Source organism: Neltuma alba, unplaced genomic scaffold, assembly GCF_004799145.2.
Source record: "Neltuma alba isolate B1F8T4 unplaced genomic scaffold, ASM479914v2 tig00002809_pilon, whole genome shotgun sequence".
Classification (NCBI taxonomy): domain Eukaryota; kingdom Viridiplantae; phylum Streptophyta; class Magnoliopsida; order Fabales; family Fabaceae; genus Neltuma; species Neltuma alba.
This window is the reverse complement of record NW_021633025.1, coordinates 205,700-226,437: the sequence shown is the minus strand read 5'-3', so window position 1 is coordinate 226,437 and position 20,738 is coordinate 205,700. Positions and strand designations below refer to the sequence as shown.

The 20,738-nt window shown below is 32.0% G+C and overlaps 2 protein-coding genes across 2 annotated transcripts; both read left to right on the top strand.

Annotated features, from left to right (window-relative positions):
- The first annotated feature begins 5,545 nt into the window (after nucleotides 1–5,545).
- LOC114738238 (uncharacterized) lies at nucleotides 5,546–7,696 on the top strand. Its single transcript, XM_028926279.1, has 6 exons — nucleotides 5,546–5,820; nucleotides 6,189–6,290; nucleotides 6,420–6,579; nucleotides 6,674–6,853; nucleotides 7,199–7,332; nucleotides 7,609–7,696. The coding sequence occupies exons 1-6, from the start codon at nucleotides 5,546–5,548 to the stop codon at nucleotides 7,694–7,696; spliced, it is 939 nt and encodes a 312-aa protein (XP_028782112.1).
- Nucleotides 7,697–13,384: 5,688 nt separating this feature from the next.
- On the top strand, nucleotides 13,385–19,559 carry LOC114738232 (MADS-box transcription factor 23-like). Its single transcript, XM_028926271.1, has 7 exons — nucleotides 13,385–13,566; nucleotides 15,646–15,727; nucleotides 16,908–16,969; nucleotides 17,162–17,261; nucleotides 17,357–17,398; nucleotides 17,490–17,570; nucleotides 19,410–19,559. The coding sequence occupies exons 1-7, from the start codon at nucleotides 13,385–13,387 to the stop codon at nucleotides 19,557–19,559; spliced, it is 699 nt and encodes a 232-aa protein (XP_028782104.1).
- Nucleotides 19,560–20,738: the final 1,179 nt, after the last annotated feature.

Genomic DNA, 20,738 nt, shown 5'->3' with positions numbered 1-20,738 from the left:
ATTCCAGTCCTAAATGTCAGTCACTTGTAGGAAAATTTTTGATGCTAAATGTGAATCACTTGCAGTATATTTAAAACCAGTTTTGCAATTTTATATTGCCAACATTTAGTGTTAGATAGTGTCCTGAATAGATTTTCAATAGAAAAATACTTGTGCTTAATTAAAATGAAAAGTATCATGAAATTGAGTTTTCTTACAAGGACAAAATAAAAGGGTGAAATCTTAGGTCAAATTAGCTCGATAAAAGGTTAGTGACGTAAATATGTCGTGAGTTTGACTTTCTTTTTTTGGCCAACATACAGTGAGTTTGATGAACCAACCAATATAAATACATGAATATTCACTGTTGTTGTATATCGAAAATGTTACATAAAGATACTTAACTAATTATTAGTTAAATAATTAGTCTAATTCATATTTATCAATATGGAACAACATTACTTACACCACACCCAAACAGTGAATTTTTCACAATAAATCAATCGTAACCACTATATACAATAGATACATATGGCTTTATTAAACCAAAAAATTCATAAACAAAATGTGTAAAATATTACCTCCGGTACTTAATATAAAAACTAGTTGACTAATTTGAATAGATTAAAAAAATTAGTTAAGTTAGTTCCTTATAATACAAATGTGTTTCCTTCCCTAAAATACACTGCTAATTAAGTGTATTAGTTAAAACTGCCAATTGATGCAATCTTTGACATGTGCTACAAATACAACAACTATCTTAGAAAAAATAGAGAAATAGTATAGACAAAGTGGACTAAGGTCTTATATTTAGGACCAAATTAAAAATCCAACTAGCTATTAAGAACTGGCGGTAGTATAAAAGTTAGTTGACTAATTTGAGTAGATTTAATTAAAAAGTTTTTTAAATTAATAATTTGTAATAAATAAGTATTGTCTTTCATAGGATATCTTTGTTAATCATGTGTATTAGTTAACATTATCATTTGATGAAATATTTAATATATGCAACTACTATAAGACTATTTTGAAAAAAGTCATTAAATATGATAGGCAAAATGGATTAGGATTTTATATTTAGGAACAAATTGAAAATCAAACTAGCTCTTATATTAAAAACAAGAGGTAGTATATGGGGAATTATCTTTTTAGGAAGTAGACTACATATATACCTTTCTCAGGTGATTACATCAAGGTATAACATAGTTACGTTGGTTAATTACCAAAAAGTCCTGTTATGTGATGCAATAATATCTTCTTTACTGGTTCGTCATTTATCTCTTCCTGGTTTTCTGGCGGGGAAAACAAAAACCTATAAAACTATTTATGGTTGCAACCCCCCCCCCCCCAAATGAGTACGAGGGATGAGCAGGTGGGAAAGAGATGAGGGGAAAATTTTTTTAATGAGTTTAATTTTAAAAATTAAATAAGTGGAGTCAAAAGTTTTTAATTATTTTTCTTATTTTTTTATCTTAAATATTTTCTTTATTAAAATTTTATAATCTTACTTATTCAATTTTCAAATCAAGTTTATTTAATTTTTTTTCCTTGCCCCTGTATTAATAATCCGAATCAAATTTCAAATACGTTTGTAATTACTTTTAAGTTTTAATCAATGTATTAAATGGATGTTTGGGAATACCCAACACAAAATGAGACAAACTTTTCCACATTTATTTTATATGCTGTAAAAATACTTTTAAAACCATGATTTAGTTTCCATCCAAACACCCTCTAAATGGCCTGAAGTAGGGAGACTGATGGGAATGTGACTCTAAGTTTGTGGATAAGCCATAAATTATTAAACTAATCATTTTATCGTAGAAATCTCTTAATTTCAATAACCTCGACTATGAAAATACTTTGGATATTATTAAAATAAATGTTTAACCATTATATATGTTTTTGGAAAAATTTAAAAAAACGGTAGTTGAATTTTTGAAATCAGAGAAGTCACCTGAATTTGTAAAATTCCAAATCAATCAATCATTATGACTAAATTTGAATTTTTAAAATATTAGTGAATTTACAATGTTATCTAGAACTCCAATGGGTCGAAGCTCCAGCAATTAGGAACTCTTTTTTTTATATAATTTTTTTAACATTCATAACGTGATTAACAATTTTTATAATAATATTTATAATTTTATTAACACTATTTACCACACATTTTGCTAAATTTTTAAATTGGGTTTTTCAACATTTGTAAAACAACTCTTATAATAATATTCATAATTTGGTTAACTATATTTATCATGTATTTTTTAGGTTTTTAAATTGAAAATTTTTTCAATATTTATCATATGGTTGTTAGATTTTATAATGATATTCACAACTTCACTAATGTCATATCAACTATTTTATATGATAGGTTTTTAAACTTGGAAAAGTTGGCAAGTGGCTAACCTTAGGATATTAATGGAGTTGTGAACATTATTATAAAAGCTATCAATCACATTACAAATGTTAGAAAAATCACAATTTAAAAACCTAAAAACACATGGTAAATAGAGTTAATGGAGAAGTGAATACCATTATAAGAGTTGTTAATCATGTTATGAATGTTAAAAAAAATCCAATTTTAAAAACATAATAGATACGTGAAACATAGCATTAAAAGATTTGTGAATAGCATCATGACTTGTTAATAATATTACAAATAATGAAAAAAAAAATCCCAAAAAAAAAAAAAAAAAAGCTTGTGGCCGCTCTAACGCTATTATTCTCTGGTGGCTGGTGGCCAATGAGAGAGTGACTTTGAGTTTTGGAAAAAAAAAAAAATCAAAGAGCAATATTGTAAATTCATCAATATTTTAAAATTCTAATTTAGTTACTATAACTGATTTGAAATTTTGCAAAATCAAGTCACTTGTTAGAGTTTTGAAAATTTAATTATCATTTTTTAAAGAATTTTCTCAATGTCTTTTATAGGAGTCAAATGAAATAGTACGTATAGATAGTTCAACACACTCAAACATAAAGCACGAGTTTCAACTAGTGACCTCCCTCCTAAATAGGGGGTTGCCGGGTCGGTGCTACTAAATCCAAGAGTCTTTAGCTCATAATGTGTTATTAATTCATCAGCTAAACATTTACTTCATTATCTTCAATATCAAAACTTGAGTGTCACATGTGCCGTAAAGTTAGTAAATAACAATTGAACAAATCTTATGCATAACCATGAACAAGGGTCTATTCCATGCAATGTATGATTATTAAAAATATGTGTCTAGAGGACAACGAAATTACGGCAAGTAATATGTTAATTGTGGGATTTGTGATTTATTTATTAGTTGAAGTGGAGAAGCAACGCAAATATTTTTCTAAAACTTTGTAAGGATAAAGAGAGAAAATAGGTGTAAAAAAGTGGGAGGAGGAAAAATAGAGAGAAGAGAAAAGTGAGAATAAATGTTTTCCCTTCTTATATTTTGAGAAAAATTAAAAAGGCCAAAAACTTATGATGATTTAATTAATCAATTCAATCAACTAACAATATATGATCAATTGAATTCTCCAACTATTTTATGTGGCAAATAATTGTTTAACTTTAGGTTTATAATAACTCAAAATAATTTTGCAGCGCTCAAAAATTTGACCTCTAAACTAAAATTTTCAAATCTGGAAAATGTCATTAATGGGCTTAAAATTAACTTCCACCTCAATGAAGCTCAAATGAACACCTTTAAGACTTAAAAAACATCCTACGGCCTACTATCAGTAACCCCAGTTCGTCACTGTTAGATACTAGAACTCGGTCTTCGTTCTTTTTTCTTCCAATTCACTTATTGGGCCAACAGACAGTACAACGTGGGGAACATTAAACAGATCTATTCCGGCCCCAAAAAAGGATCTAAAGTTAATCCACTGGCCCAATAGGAGGCCCAAATGGGGAGAAAAATCGTATTTTTGTATAGATAAATAATTGTATGGGTTCTAATTGTATTTTTCTTTATATTTCTCTTAAATTATTTAGAAAAATCATTAATGAACTTGAAATAAACTTGTACCCCAAGGCACCGAATATATTTGTATGGGAAGGTTTTCCTTTTGATTTTTTATATGGCAAATTTTGAATTACAAGTCCAGTCAAACAAAAATATGATAAAATTCTAAACTTGGAATAAGTTAGGCTAAATATGCATGAAACTTTTCTTTTCCAACAGACATACAGAAGTGGAATCCAATCAGAGGAGACTTTAGGGCGTGTTTGAAAACACCCAAAAGTACTTCTCATAAGTACTTTTATGCAAAACGAGGAGAACTGAAACACACCAAAAGATAAACAATGGCGGGAGAGTACACAAGCAGAAGCATGAATTGAATGCAATCACACAAGAGGAAGAAAGAGAAGAAAGAGGGCACAAAACTAAATGCAAAAGAAGAGAGCACACAAACATTCAACAGAGAAAAAAGGCACTAGCAAAAAGTAGAATTAAATACAATGAAGCTCACCTAGCCAAAGAAAACGATGGAACTCAATTGATGTTTAGTGGCAATCTAGTTGTTGAAACTTTTTACAGTTGTTGCCACCTCACTCTTTTCTAATAGAATTTTGGACCCTATTAGTTCTGATTTAATCATTTTAAACAAGAGGAACTAACTGATTTAACTGTGAAAACTTAAAGGACCCAACAAAAGAGAAAAAAAATTCTAAGGATCTAATTAAAAATTAAGATAAACTATAAGGACCTCTATATTAATTTTTCCTAAATTATTTGATGCAAAACTGAAAAAAAAAAATCATATTTTAGCACATATAAATAATTGTATCGGTTCTAATTGTTTTTTTTTTGTATTTCTCTTAAATTATTTGATGCAAAACTGAAAAACCTTGACTTAATAAAGGAGAAAAGCAGCATATATATTTTTGACTCAAACATGCGACCTTTTAGTAATATAAACATTAATTAATCATAATCAAATAAAGTCTTTTTTTTTTTTTGGGCACAAAAAGAGGGATAAACGTACAATTTTTATCTCAATTCTATTTATCATTTTTTTTTAATTTTTGGGGCAATCATGTGTTCATAATCTGTTTATGTATACACTACCTCCGATCCTAATTATAAGAACTAGTTGACTAATTTGAGGAGATTAAAAAAACAAGTTAAGTTAGTTATTTGTCATAAATAGATGTTTTTTCTAAAATATCCTTGCTAATCAAATGTATTGGCTAGAATTACCATTACTAGAAGGACTATCTTGAAAAAAAAAGCATAAATATGTAAAACAAAATGGATTGGGGTTCTATATTTATGACCAAATAAAAATCAAACAAAATCTTATATTAAGGATCAGAGGTAGAATTTAACAGTAATGGGTAAAGTTGTATAAAAAATTTTACCCATTCACTTCGGAGAAGCTACACAGGCGATCGGATTCTCAAGACCCTCTTGTTAAGCCCGGAACCAAGAATGAAGATAAAACCAATTTTTGTTTCATAAATCTTCTCGATTTCTTGTGCTATCATTTCGGGCTAATGTTGTTCACTTGCTCATATCGTCACATTCAACCTCATATTCAAACTATTTAAGCTACTAATATCGAAGAGTCGACCAAATAAATCATGGGCTTAAAAGTATGCTGTTTAGTCGGTCAGTCTCTGGTTCGGAAATGGAGGACTTGGTCTCGCAATCCGGTATCTTTGTGGGTTCGGAGCTTACGATCAAAGGCTGCTTTGGAAGCCATTGCTAAAGCTTCGGAAGAGAGAGTTCCCGGTGTTGCGCTCTACAATTATCCCTCTTTTTCTGGAGCTTACTCGGCTCTTTTTGCTCACCTCTTCCGCACTTATCATAATATCCCGTGCCTTATTTTGCCTTTCTCTTCTGTTGAGCCTCTCAGGTTAAGCTATCAGACGCTTCTATTTTTCACTACGGGGTTTTAGATTTTCGTTTTTCCCTATAATGCTTTGTCTCCTTGTTTATGAAATGTAGCATAAGAACAAAACAGCGGCCGTGTATAACATTCTTAATTTATAGTATAACGGACCTTCCTGTACTTGTTTCCTAGTTGTAGTGAACGGATTAGTTTTGAAAGCAGAAAGTTATCTATCGAGGTTCATTATTAAAAAGTTATTATTATGGGAACCTCTACGGAGATATAATTCATCGATTGACTTTATTTCTTGTTCGAAATTCTTTAGAATGAAATAAGAACTTGAAACATTATGTCTGGGGTTTTCTGTTGATGAAGTTACAAATGTATGTCAGGGTTGAAGATCTGAACATTGAAGGCCTTGAGACATGTTATCTACTTGACTTTCTTTGTCCAAAAGAGTTTCTTTTGAAACTTTCACAGCAATTAGAATGCAAGTAAGCGGAGACTGTACTTCTGTTATGATAACATGAATCCTTTCTGACTGTCTCTATGTTGATCATTTTTCCTTTCTTCTCCCGAGTGTCATAAATTGCATATTAATTTAAACATCTCTACTCGTTCAGGGTTATTGGGTTTGATCACCAGAAATCAGTACTTCCATGTATTCCCGATGTCAATGATTGCCCTGGGAATCTCACTCTTCATGTAAACCTTGAAAAGAGTAGCTCCAGTGCTGTTTATGAATACTTTTCTGCCAAACATGGAGATATTACAGTTCCTGATGTAAGTAGGAATTAGGGCTCTTCTACATGCTTTTGTTCTCCAGCATCTTAGTATAGTAATTGCTGAGATAGAAAGATGTTTGAATATCATAAAGCATGCGGCTCCAAGTTTGCAGGACTCAAAAGTAAGAGATCGTGTGGAACTTGTTCTCAAATATATTGAGGATGGAGACCTTCGTCGGTGGAGCTTGCCCAACATCAGGGCCTTTAACTTTGGAATGGGTGAATGGCGCTCAAGATTCAATTGCATTGCTAATCCATACATGTATGAGCAGGTTTGATCCTTTATGGATCTCATATTACTGAGAAATTTTGAGTCGGTTTTAATATGAATTTAGTTCATAGAGAAGTGGGCACAATGAGTAATTCTTTATTTAAAGATGTGTCTCACGAACAATTGGAATTATACTTGCTTGACACACAATGTCAAGAGGTTATATGTTTCATTTACTCTACACAAGTGTTGCAACTTTTCAGACTATGGCATGATTAGCCTGGGTGTATGTTACTTCTGAAATCCGCTTTGTTACTTTTCTTACCCAAAATAGTTCTAACTTCAACTCCTGATATCATGTTGTTGCCAAACGTTTCTCTTACTTCCAAAAAAATCTTTGTCACAGTTGCTGGAGTTAACTGCTGAAGATTTAGTTGCTAAAGGAAACTCACATCTGTCATCCCGCCAGAGTGCTGCAAATAAGTTACTGGGAAAATTTTTCAGGGTTCGGCTGGGTAGAGGATTTTATGGAGAGTGTCTGGTAGTCTTCCAAGATTTAATCATCATTATACTGTCATTCTCTACTGCCGTTTGTAATTAATTCGTTGACCATGTCCAAGCATAACCTAACTTTACATAATTGTTATTCATATTTGTCCGTCTACTTTTTTTTTTTTTAAGTATATATTTATAAAAGCTTTCACCATTGAATTTTATTACCGTGGCATCATCATGTGACTGCAACATTGTGCTCCCACACCCAACTTTGAGATTGAAGTTTGTAATCAAATTTTGTTTCCTTCTCTGTTGCTTCAGGGGAGTCAGGGCAGATGAGAACTCAAATTTAAGTGAAGAAATCGGCAAGCTCCTGAGCGTCAAGAGTGCTGCTGCTGGTCTAAGGTAATTTATTCACAAAAATGCCCTTATGTTTTGTTTGTCTTAATATTTTTAATTCATTAGAAAAATAATTCTCCATTAGTTTGCTGACAGAAACATGAAGTTCAATCCGTGCTTAATGTCTAACTCAGATGGACCTTGGAAATTTATGACCATGAAATGGAGAAAAAAAATTATTCATGGGAAGTAAAAACTAGGGGGAAAAAACGGAAGCCACAGTCGGTAATGACTGAAATATAAATGCAGGTCTACCAATGAAATTTGACCCAAGAATTCCATTGGTCATTAGTGCAAGGCTCCTTTCATTTATTTCTTTAAAGTTGGGATCATTTGGATCAAGGACTGGTTGGACACAATAGCAGATGTGGTTAACCTATCCCAAACTAAATTAAACACACTTTTGGGTAAATGGTTCTTGACGATAATACCCACAACTGGTTTCCCCCACTTAATTTCTTTGTGGAACAAAATGGCACACTGTTCTCGCCAACTTCTTTCTACTCTAGCAATCTAAAATGAAGATATAAAGTAAAAGAATAAACAATTACCTAATGACAGCTTCATGAGTTATTGAGTTCTGCTTCTCTCTCGTCTTGTGTTGTTGACTCAGGTTTGGTGTGTCAATCATGGATGCGAGTTTTTTGGCATGGATCATGTGTCAGCATGTTAATTATGTTGATATGAGATTTAATAAGCATACATGTAAAGAGATATTGTAACAACTCTGTATCAGGGATGAGGGGCTTCATATTTTGCTTGGGCTCGGGAAAATTTAACAAGATCCTTGGCCGTTTCTGTAATTATATTGATTCTTTCTCTGATTTTAAGCATTGACTATACACACCTTTGTCCAAGCATATTTATTTACTCATATTCTTAGGTAAACAGCCAAGAATTTATTAAGGACCGGAGGAGTATAAGATCTAGTTTGTAGTTTAAATTGAACTACAAACTGGATCTTATATTAAGACTAAAGACCGTACATTGAAATAAGAATTATTACATTCTGGTGACAAAATGTTGACATCAGCATGGAAAATGCAAATGAACAAGCAGCAGTTCAACAAGCGCTACTTTGTCGAAAATGCAGGCAATTGATGGGTGAACAACTTTCTGGTTTGGGAATTAACGAAGTGAACGATTTGGAAAACCAACTGAAGATGAGTTTAAAACGTGTCCAGATCAGAAAGGTATGATAGTTCAGTTCAACTCGAATCTTCATTCAATTTAACATCTCACAATTTTACAGGGCAAGTAGTGTACTTATCATTAATTTGTCCGCAGGAGCAAATCTTAACTGATGAGATTAAAGCTAGAGCAAAAGGTATTCAAGAAATTCTGTTTCTGATCTTGGCAATTATATTTGAAAAAGTATTCCCACAAATTCTGAATAATTTATTGTTGCTAATGCAGGGAAATCAAGTTTGTCAAGAAAATGTTGAACTTCATGAAAGGATACAATTCATTAGTAAAGAAAATGCAGAGTTGAAAAAGTATTTAAGTTTCATCCATATAAGTTGCTCCAGTCTCATAAGCACATACACATGCATATACAATCAACAAGCTAAGCTTGCCCTTAATTCCCATCTATATATTGTGCCTGTGCTATATATGATTAAAAGCTAAGTGTTTCAAGTTTTTTTTCATAGTCTAAATAAAGTCTTATTTTTTAATTAACTAGATTTGTGAAGCAAGGGTTATAAATGATGAAAATGAGAGTTTCAATCCTCCATACACTAGCAACCTGCAGTTGAGCCAGCCACGATCTCAATCTAGTGAGCCACCAACCAAAGCTATGGAGATGGCGTATATTATATTCCTCCAAACTCATGGATAAACATACAGTTTGAACAAGCATTAATATATCTTTATTGATTCCTATGACAGACTTCAGCTACAAGTCTTTCAAGCTTTGCGAAGTGGCTATAATTGCTTGATCGTTATAGCAGAATATTCCTACAGATGAATAACATTAAAATTATAAGAAACTAACAAATATGATGATAAAATATGCATATTGAACCATGATGTGCAACCAGGCCGGAAAACAAATGTAAATTTTTCTATCTTGCGTGTCCAAAATATGCACAAATTAATGTATCAAAGAGTGCATGAAACTCGAGAAATATGTTGAAATGACATGAAATCTTAGAGATATACAAGGTCATTGGCTCAATTTGAAATTAAATTAAGAGAATTATGTCCACTCGAAGTTGATCTTTGTATTGTCTTTCTTAAACTCAAGTTTCCTTCAGCAAAACTCGAGTTATGATCTTTGTCCGTGCTTCTTCTGTGCAAACCTCGAGTTTTCCCTCATTAAAACCTGAGTTTTCGTCCCTGTGATGTACTTTGTCATACTCTATTTTCTTTTCTTTTCTTTCTTTTGTTTTTTTTTTTTCATTTCGCTCTGGCGATCCAATATAATCCTTCTTATTTCAATACGTGTGACTTACAAATCCCTTTTCAGTGTTTTCCCCTTAATGAAAACACGTTGAGTCACTTATATATTGTGGATTAAATTATAAAGAACAACTTGTCGAACTCAATAAAAGCTTCAGCTCTTACGACGGCCAGTTCAATTGTTAGTTTCTTTTGAGTAACGGAAAGTTAATTATGTTTAACGACTAGTTAACATTCTCCATTTATAAATAAAGAATCATTTATGTTAAAACAGAGTGAGACGAACTTTCTAAAACTACGAGTATTACAACTATTCAATTGCTCTAAAACTTCCGCTCAAACAATCTCAACTACACTTAGCTTCAATATATGTATCAACTCATTAAGTGAGGAAATCTCTATCCAACCCCTTCGGTGAAAATCATTTTTATATCCTTTGAGTAAGATGTGTGAGAATTTTGAGTGGGTTTCTTGATCACCCATGTAAGGGGAGTCTAAAATTATTGTGTTGTTGCTTCATAAGTGTCTTCGTCGAATTTGTGGAAATAGTGGCTGAAAACCTCCAGACATTCGTAGAGATTGGACGTGGGTCATGCAGATTAAACCGAACTAGGATAAATTTACTGTTGTGCATTGCCCTTCTTCATCTTCACTCTATCCTTTTAGTCATCCTTGCTTTGGATGCTCTTTTCAACTCATTCGGTATGTACACGTAAAGCGGAAAAATTTTCTATCACTCAATTCACTCTCCTTTTAGGTCACCGAACTACTAAAAAAGAGTACTTAAGAATTAATAATATTGATAAGTAAATAAACACACACACACACACACACATAACAATCAATGTACATTGGAAGGTTAAACTAAACTTCAATAATTTTAAAGGAACATAATAAAGCATATGTAATAGAAACGTAGATAATTAAAACACTAAATTGTGGATTGTTTATTTACTTCACCCAAGAAACAAATCGTCAGATCGTCAGTGTGAACGCATGTGTGAACGCATAGTAAATTATATGGAACAGTCAAGTTATTGCCAGTCTGCTTTTTGCCAATTAATTAAATAGGGGAATAAGACAATATGGGCAAGAACGTCCAAGAGCAACTAAGCAATCCTGTCTTATTATAATAAATCAAAAATAAATTCATTAAAATAAATTATCAACAATCAAACAAGGACCGGTCACTAGTCAGAATTTGTTTTTAGACAAAGTGAAAGTGAACCCTATTGTTTTAAAAATTGAAATAAACCTACCTCTTTGGTATTGATGAATTTTGGAAGAGCTTGCGTAGGGTATCACAGGCTTTGCACTGTAAAGAATAATTTATCGGAGAAACATACTTTAAGAATTAGAACTTGAATTACAAAACATGGAAGGAAAAAATGCTTGCAGACAATCGATGGAAGGAAAAAAAATACAGAAAACTAAAGATAAACTGTAGAATTTTTGCCTAGGTCTTTTTTTTTAAAAAAATTGTACGCCAATCTTAATCCTATTTTCCCTAATTTATTGGATTTAACTTTTAGAATTTTCTTCTATAATTTATTGATACATTCTTGCGATGACATTATAAAAGAATTGACCACGTATAAAAACTGGTCATATATTTTCCTCACATCATATGAAGGATAAAGAATAAGGTTATAGACTCCGCAAGTTTAGATTCCCCCCCCCCCCCCCAAAAAATTCGTTTTCTTAGCAGAACGCAGATAAGTGCTTCTGTGTTAGCAAAATGCTCGTATTTAAAGGTAAAACGAGCCCAAAAACTTTATACAGATTTTACTATATATATTGATTGATTGGTTGGCTATATTCATATGTACAAGTCAATTTGTTAAAGTTAACATGGGAATTAACAGTTTTTGATAATTACTCAATCAAATCAGTATATATTAATAATAAACATGAATCCACGAAATTATAGCCCCTTTCTTTTGCCAATGTGAATAGATTTTATAATTTCATTTTTTTTCCTCGCGGTTTTAACATTATTTATTTTCATTAAAAAAAATTCAAAAGCCTGTGCAGTGTACGGAGGTTTATTCCAGTTTACTTGTAAACTTGGCAAGAAAATTCAGGTTAAAAAAATTGGCAAGAAAAAGAGAACAATGCTAGCGTAACAAACTGTTCTCATTTAGCATAATTTCATAAATTGCTGAAGCGGCTGGATTGGAAATGGACGTGTTAACTATTGAACCGTTGGACCTTAGTTAAAGCTTCTTAATTTAGCATGCTTGTTGCAAAATTATTGATATTATGAACTTCAATGTAGCTTGTTTCTTTTCAAGCATGCTTGTTGTGATGGTATATTGTGTGATCCCACAAATAACACATGCATTGTTGATGGGCTAATTAAGATGAGATGATTAGGACTTTTTTTTTTTTTTATTTTTTTGCTAGACACATGTATCCTTCTATTAAAGGCAATAATATTAGTTTGTCATGTTGTGAGAAACTAGCTCCTTCCACTAGATCTAATCTCTGGTGGTGACGTTAAAGACTTTTCAACACTCTCACCACATGATGAAGAGACACCTAATTTGCTTCTTTGACTAAGAAGGGGAGCCATATAGTTGATCTTAGACTCTATGCCTTTAGCCTGATACATACACTTCAAGTACTAAAGAGATTAATTGGTCGATCCAATGTGTTGGTTAGGCCGTAAACTTTTGGGGCTAGAACCCTCTGCCTCCCTTATGCATGCAATGCACCAAGTGCTTAGGCCTTGGACAGAGGATTTAGATAGTGGAGGTTGCATCTCATAATTACTTGCATAACTGTATCTAGTATATTATATATATATATATATATATTAATCTAGTATATTGTGTGTGATTGTGGTTTGCATACATAACATTACATAGCTCCAGGCCACTCGTCATCTTCATTGAAAGCCTTCTCCTTGTGTTTTTTTTTAATTGCTCAGCTATGCCTTTTTTATTATTATTATTCCAAGCCTTCGAGATTAAGTATTCAAAGGGCATCATTCACCAAAAAGCGTCTCTCATAAGAACTTCCCAAACAAACCTGTTTCTTTGTCTTCTTCTTCCTCCCACTATTCTTCTGTGAGTTCCTTTGGCTTATCGAGCATATAAACTGTTCCTTTCGATTTTGTATTTTTGTTTCTTTTTTTTTTTTAAGTTATATGTGTGGTTTTGGAACAAATTATTCTCCGATTCCTTTAAGAATGGCGTTTTTGTTTGAGTTTTTTTTTTTTCTCTTTTGATGAATTTTTGTAGCTCTACAGATTTGTTGAGGGCGAAGTAGCGAAGAAACCCTAGAGTAATTAATGGGAAAAAGGAAGATTGCGATTGAGAGGATCGATGATATACCAAACAGGCAAGTTACTTTCTCAAAGAGACGAAGTGGTTTGTTCAAGAAGGCAAGGGAGCTTGCGATCCTCTGTGACTCACAAGTTGGGGTCATCGTGTTCTCTAGCACTGACAAGCTCTATGAATATGGTAGCCCCAGGTGTGTGTATATATTACCTCCGATTCTTAATATGAGATCTAATTTATTGTTAAATAGTATATATATTGTTCCTGGCTTCATTTACTTTGTTTTCTTAGAAGAAACCCAGCTCACAGAATTTTCTTTGAGCTTCTCTCTTTTCGTATACTCATACAATATGCCTCTAGATCTTGCTTCTTTTTAAGGTAAAACTTTCTGAGTTTTTGCACATATTCAAGTGTATCATGCGATCTTGTAATTAAGTCGTTAGTTTTCCATGTTTTTCTTTTGTTATTCTCTTTCTCCTCTTATATATGTTTGCTTAGGCTTGAGAATTGAGATATATATATATATATATGTATATATGTATATGTGTGTGTGTGTGTATCAATATGCATGTGTGTTATTTTCAGAATTACTTTCTGTGAATCATGATGTTATCAATAACGGACTTGATATTTGACGCTTGTTTTTCTCCCTTTCTCTCCTACCTTGGTTCTTTCTATCGTAGGTCATTCCTAAGATTCTTTGTATTGAGACCGTAATGCATAGATATAGAAGCACAAAACTATACATACATACACAATATATCTCTTATATGTAACTATATATAGAAAATTAAACATTTGGTCCCAATAATTCTGACTCGATTAGAACTCAACACTTGAACTTTCACCCAGTGTGATTGAATTCTTGTAATCTTATTTGTTTAAAAGAGTTCAAATTAAGGGTTTGGTGGTAGTGGAAGCATGGTCTACGTCAGTATTAACAAGGGTAGGTTTAATTTGGTTTCATTTGATAGGTTTGATTGAGTTTAACTAAATGTATGGTCTAAATAAAATGTAACATTTGCAGTACAATAACCTTTACAAATAAGCAGTGATTCATAGGTGAAATTTAATAAAGATGTATTTATAACATGACCCATATATCTAACTAGATAGAAGAGAGACCTTGGATAAAAACTGGGGAGAAATCCCTTATTTAAAAAACTTACAAATTGAATTGAAATAATGAAGTGACTCTAAAATTATAGAGAAGAATGCAATGTAAATTTAAAATTGGAAAAATTGAGAAAAATCCCTCATTGAAAATTTTGTTAGTGAGAAAAATGACCTAAATAAGAAGAGTTTTTTTTATTCTATAGTACCAATACTTTCTGTGTATGAAAAATTTATCGGGTCCTCATCATCAATAAAATTTTAATGGGTTTTCTCCCCTCATTTTCCCTTATAAGAGTACCAAGTGTAATCCGTCCAACTCTTAGGTAATTGTTCATAAAATTATCACATCTTATGAATAATACAGCTTAGTATAGATTATATTTTTTATATTGATTCACAATGCGTATTTTTGTTATCAATTTTAATTAAAATTGAATTAGTCATGTGAAAATTTATAAAATGCATAATTTCAAATTCAAAAATATTATTCTGGATAAACCAACTAGCATCCAGGAGTTATGTTGGGCCTTAACTAGTGCACATCGAGTTGGGTTAATAAGCCACATGAATGGACATAAAGTTATCCCGATAAACTACGCAATGCCTTAACTTGACACTCTTAGTCTCTTGGTATGAGGAAAATCGTAGGAAGAAGGATGGACGAAAAATTTTAATAAGTTTGATTTGAAATAATTAAAAAATTAGGATTATAAAATTTTAATAAAGAAAAAATGTAAGATAAAAGAGTAAAAAAATTTTAACTCCACTTCTCCAATTTGTTTTTTAAATCGAACTTAAAATTTTGGTTGAATAAGTCATAAACTTGCTTCTTTTTTTTTTTTTTGCATTATTCAGAGTGTCTTCAAGTCATAAACTTGCATTTTTTTTTTTGTATAACTTATGAAGTAAGACCGCTTGTCATCTTAGCTAACAGCTTGTTGGTCATAAACTTGCATTTTAAATCAAACTAGAAAATATGCGCAACACAATATAGGAAAAAAACACACAAAAGAAAATATGTGCAACAATAAGAGACGAAGTAGAAAGACTCTGTGTGTGTGTGTGTGTGTGTGTGTGTGTGTCCCATATTCATGAATGTAATTTACATGGATAAAAGCTTGATTTTCATCTTATTGATGGAATTCTCTGCTTATAGCAGCATGAAGTCAGTTATTGAGCGCTACAACAAAAAAAGAGAGGAAAATCATTTGCTTATGAATCCAGCTATAGAAGCCAAGGTATGAGACCAAATACCATTCCTAAAATAATTTTTTAAAGTTTTCTTCATATACAAGTCATGTTTAGTTACAAGACATTCAAAAATCCTAAACCCCCTAAAGTCTTAATTGTCGGAGATAGATAATAAATTTACTGAGATAAGAAAATTAATTAAATTATTTATTTGTAATAAATGTATATTGGTTTTTCTAAAAATATTCATTTTAATTGTTTGAATTGGAAGCTACCCTTGTTGATAAAAATCCCTTTTATTATGTGCAATTAATAGGATTGTCTCAGGAAAAACTACATATAAAATTAAAACAAACCTCTCAACTAGTTTCTACCTTTAGAACTAGAAAGAGTATATAATTTGTAAATAAAGAATATATAATTCGATTCATTAGTATGTGTTTGCATGTACTTGCACTTGTCAGCGTTATATTTCACTCCAAGAAAGATCATACAAAGAAAAAAGGGGGAAAAAATTTCTAATTTGGAGAACACCTGGCTCAGGCAGGGGGGAAAAATACAAGACTTGAGCTCACAAAACACCAAGTCACAATATATATATATATATATATATATATATAGTCTAATGATAAGGGGAAGATGGAAGAAAAGGTGAAGAACTGCATTCTATTTATTGATTCTATGTTACGCATCAATAGTCATAAGCCTTGCACATATATACATAACATATATGTATATGCATATATATATGGAGAGAGAGAGAGAGCGAGACACACACACACACACACATACACACTTCTCTACGGTAACTATATATAACAGAATTTATAAACGAACATAACCATCACTGCGTACTCTCAACAGCCCCTCTCGTACATGATCACAAAATTTTGGGCATGTGATTGTAAAATTTCTCACGACAGCTAGCTAAACCATAGTCTGCTTGCTTCATGGGAATTCAATCTATATGAAACGTGCTTCCGAACGCCCTATTATTTCCAGAAATTATAGGATCCATGTACATCAAATCGAGGCAATGGTTTTCTCAACAACAGGAAAATATGTAAGTGGACAATGTAATATTCCATTATGCAAGGCTAGTTAGAAGAATCATGTTCATGCTTATAAGTTAGAGATTCATTCCTTCTTCCTTAAATATTCAATATCACATTTTTATATGTGCTATATTATTTATTAGATACATATATCTGTTGTTGCACTTGGTAGTTTTGGCAAAGAGAGGCAACGGTCTTGAGGCAAGAACTTCAACAGTTGCAGGAATTGCACAGGTATAATAAGGAAAACCAGATACTTTGGAACCAGAATTATTATATTCTGGTAACAGAATGTTGATCTCAACATAAAAAAAAAAAATGCAAATCAACTAGCAGCAGTTCAACACAAACTACTTCTGATCTGAATTCTGAACCCACTCAATTATAATAACCCCAAGTAATTGATTTCCTTTTTGGAAAGTGCAGGCAATTGACGGGTGAACAACTTTCTGGTTTGGGCATTAACGAAGTGAACAATTTGGAAAATCAACTGGAGATGAGTTTAAAACGTGTCCAGATCAGAAAGGTATGATAATTCAGTTCAACTCAGATCTTCGTTCAATTTAACATCTCACAATTTTACAGGACAAGTAGTGTACTTGAACATTGAGTTATCCGCAGGATCAAATTTTAACTGATGAGATTAAAGAGCTACAACAAAAGGTATTTAAGAAATACTGTTTCTGATCTTGCCATGTATATATGATTAAAGGTAGTCCCGCAAATTCTGACTAATTTATTGATGCTATTGCAGGGAAATCAAATTAGTCAGGAAAATGTTGAATTTTATCAAAGGATACAAGTCATTAGTAAAGAAAATGAAGAGTTAAGAAAGGTATTTTAAGTTAATGGAAAAAAAAATCTTATCGAATTCGATCTTTTATTCATCTTTTCATTCATATAATTTACTCCTCTCTCCCAAGCATGCATATAGCCACCCACACACACGCACATATGCATATACAATCAACAAGCTTGCGCTCAATTACCATCTATTGTGCCTTTGCTATTGAATAATAACGAATTATTAGTCGCCATAAGTCCATTTTAAAATAAACCGAATTAATGCAATACAATATACGATCTGGGTCATATATATTCATTTTAGGGAGCTCTAAATAATTCTTAAGTAACTAAGTATGCAAGATATAAAAGTCGACATGGAAAAGAATTATTTTCTTTTTAACTAACTTTTTTGCAAAAATTATAAAATACAAAAAGGGTAAGATATTTTTGGGTTTTTAGTCTATAAAAATGGTATGAGTGAAATAAAATATGAAAACTAACAAGTGACAAGAATGAGATGGTGATCCTCTAGCACAAATGGTTTAGGCTAGCATTACTTCCAAATAATTTGGAAGTTAGCTAACTTCAAAAGACTCCAAAAAGCACCCATTAGACTCAATTTAATTAGAATAATTAAAATCGGGACACCTTGTAAATTAATTACTCACGGTTAGATTAAACTGTTTGACACAAATTAGCAAAAGAGAATCAAAGAAATGTATTCAAACTCATAATCTAATAACCAAGTCACGTTAAATTACTGTAAAATATTCTCAATAATCTCAATACGTTAACTACCACCAAAAGAACGCAATGAAAATTAAAGATGCTAACAACCCAATATCAGAATACAATTCAATGGTTGAGAAGCTATATATCCAAACTCCAAGATATACATACCCAAACATTATAAAGCTCATCCTAAGACCTGGAAATCATTAATACAGTGAAAGGCATAAAGAATGGAAAAGCTGAAACTCCTCTTCAAGCTTCAAGTTCAAGCCATCACTATGCTCTAGTGGATTGAAGAATTTAGCTACTCCTAACCATCACCACCACTCCAGTTCGATTCAGCCATGGAAAAATGTAGAGTGAGATGTGAAATTGATGAGGAGTGAAGGAGAATGGCGGATTGAAGGAGAGAAGACGAGAGTATGGATGAGGAAGATGATAGTGCTGGCCGACTGGTTCTGCAGGTTTTTCACTCTGCAAAACGAAGCTGGAGGTCGCGATTCTGGAGGTAAGAGTGAGTGGGAGGAAGTCGAGTATGGGTGAAGGGAGAAGATGAAGATGGATGACCGGATTGGAGATAGAAGTTGCGAAGATGAAGACGAATAAGGGGGATGACCTGCGTTTTTCCCCTCCTCTTTTTCACTCAGCGTTCGGCCAAATGGATTTGAGAGAGTTGAGATTAGGCCATGTTTGGTTAAGGGAATAGTTAGCTAAAGGGGTGTTTGGTAATGGGCCTAAGTGAATTGAAAAGAAATTGCAACCCTCTGTTGAATGAAAAGTCCATAGAATTTTTGTTCTGCTAGAAGCTCTTTTTCTTTTTACATAAAGTGATTTAACTGGCCCAAACCTCTAATTATCGCCAGAAAAATAATTTAACCAAATGGATAGTCATATAATTTCAAGAAAAAAATTATTTAGGAATTAAATATCACATAATTATCATCAATTAATAGCTATTAAGCACATCATTCCTCAAATAGCATTAGCACTCAATTAAGCCAAATAATAATGATGACCTAAAACTCACAAAATAAACCACGAAAACACAAATAAAATATGGCTTCGTCAGCTATATTTATATATGTTTAAAAGCTAAATGTTTTCAATTTCAAGTTTTCTTTCAAAGTTTAAATGAAGTTTTTTTTTTCTTAATTAGATCTGTCGATCAAGGGTTATTAATGAAGAAAATGAGAGTTTCAATCCTCCATACACTACCAATCTGCAGCTGAGCCAGCCACAACCTCAATCTAGTAAGCCACCAACCAAAGGAATAGAACTGGGGTATATTACTCCTTCAAACTCGTGAATAAACTTTGTTAAATATTTTTGTGTGAATATACATATGTTGTTCCTTGCTTAAAATTACAATTAAACCCTTGATTCGTATCACAGATTACAGCTCTTTGGCCACATTTGATGTGGGAAGATCATCAAGTTTTCTATGGGGGACATGTTTCGATTCACCAAGGATCAGACACATTTGATGTTCCATCAGGAATCATTCCTATTATATGGATCAGACCTATTGGGTATATCTCTGTAAGTTATAGAAAATAAAGCTATCAAATTTGTCCAGATCGATCTGTGTTATGATCAAATGGATAAAATTTGGACACGGAAACCTTCGTTTGTATTATCTTTGGCGAAATAACCATCAAAATAAAACTGCTCTTACTGTCTTTATTTTCTATCCTTCTTAATATTTGATGGGGAGAGAAAATTTGATTTTTTTTTTTTTTTGCAATTCACATTTCTGAGTGTCTTTATATTTTTTTTAATCTATTTATGTCAAAAGTATCACTAATTCAATGAAGAAGCAAAATAAGGCTATTTTTTTGGGACTCAAACACATGATTAAATTGAAGTACTATGTGACTTTTCTTACAAGAACACAAAAAAAATCATGCAAGAAGAGAAAACAAAAAAATGTTGGTTAAATTATGAGTCAAAAGGTTTTTTTTGGATGCCCAAAATGGATATTTTAAGTAGATATAGTGACGTCAAACATTGTGAGTTTGATGAGCCAACACATTGTGTGCGTTTGTTTCTTTATGGACATGATCAAAAATACTAACCATCCCATCCCCCCTGATAAAATCTCCCATTTTCTTATAAGTGAATGATATTATCGAGTCACGGGAGGTTGATCTTATTATATCATTGATTCCAATATAGCCTCAAACCTTCCAAAAGCGCTAGTACGCAGTTGGAGTTGGAGTCCTAGGCAAGTAAGATAACCTTCTTATCATGGGACTCATAATAAGGTGTTAAGAAAGAATCCAATATTTTTTTTTTAGAAAATTAATCTTTTGATTTGTATAATTTAATTCTAACTTTAACTTGGTGTAACTCAATTCTTATACTTTTAATTTGATCATAATCTGATTTCTGAACTTTGAATCAATACAAATTATAACATCTCAATTTTTTTTGGATATAATTAAAGCATGATCATGGGAAAAAAATTAGAGAAGTTTTTAACCAT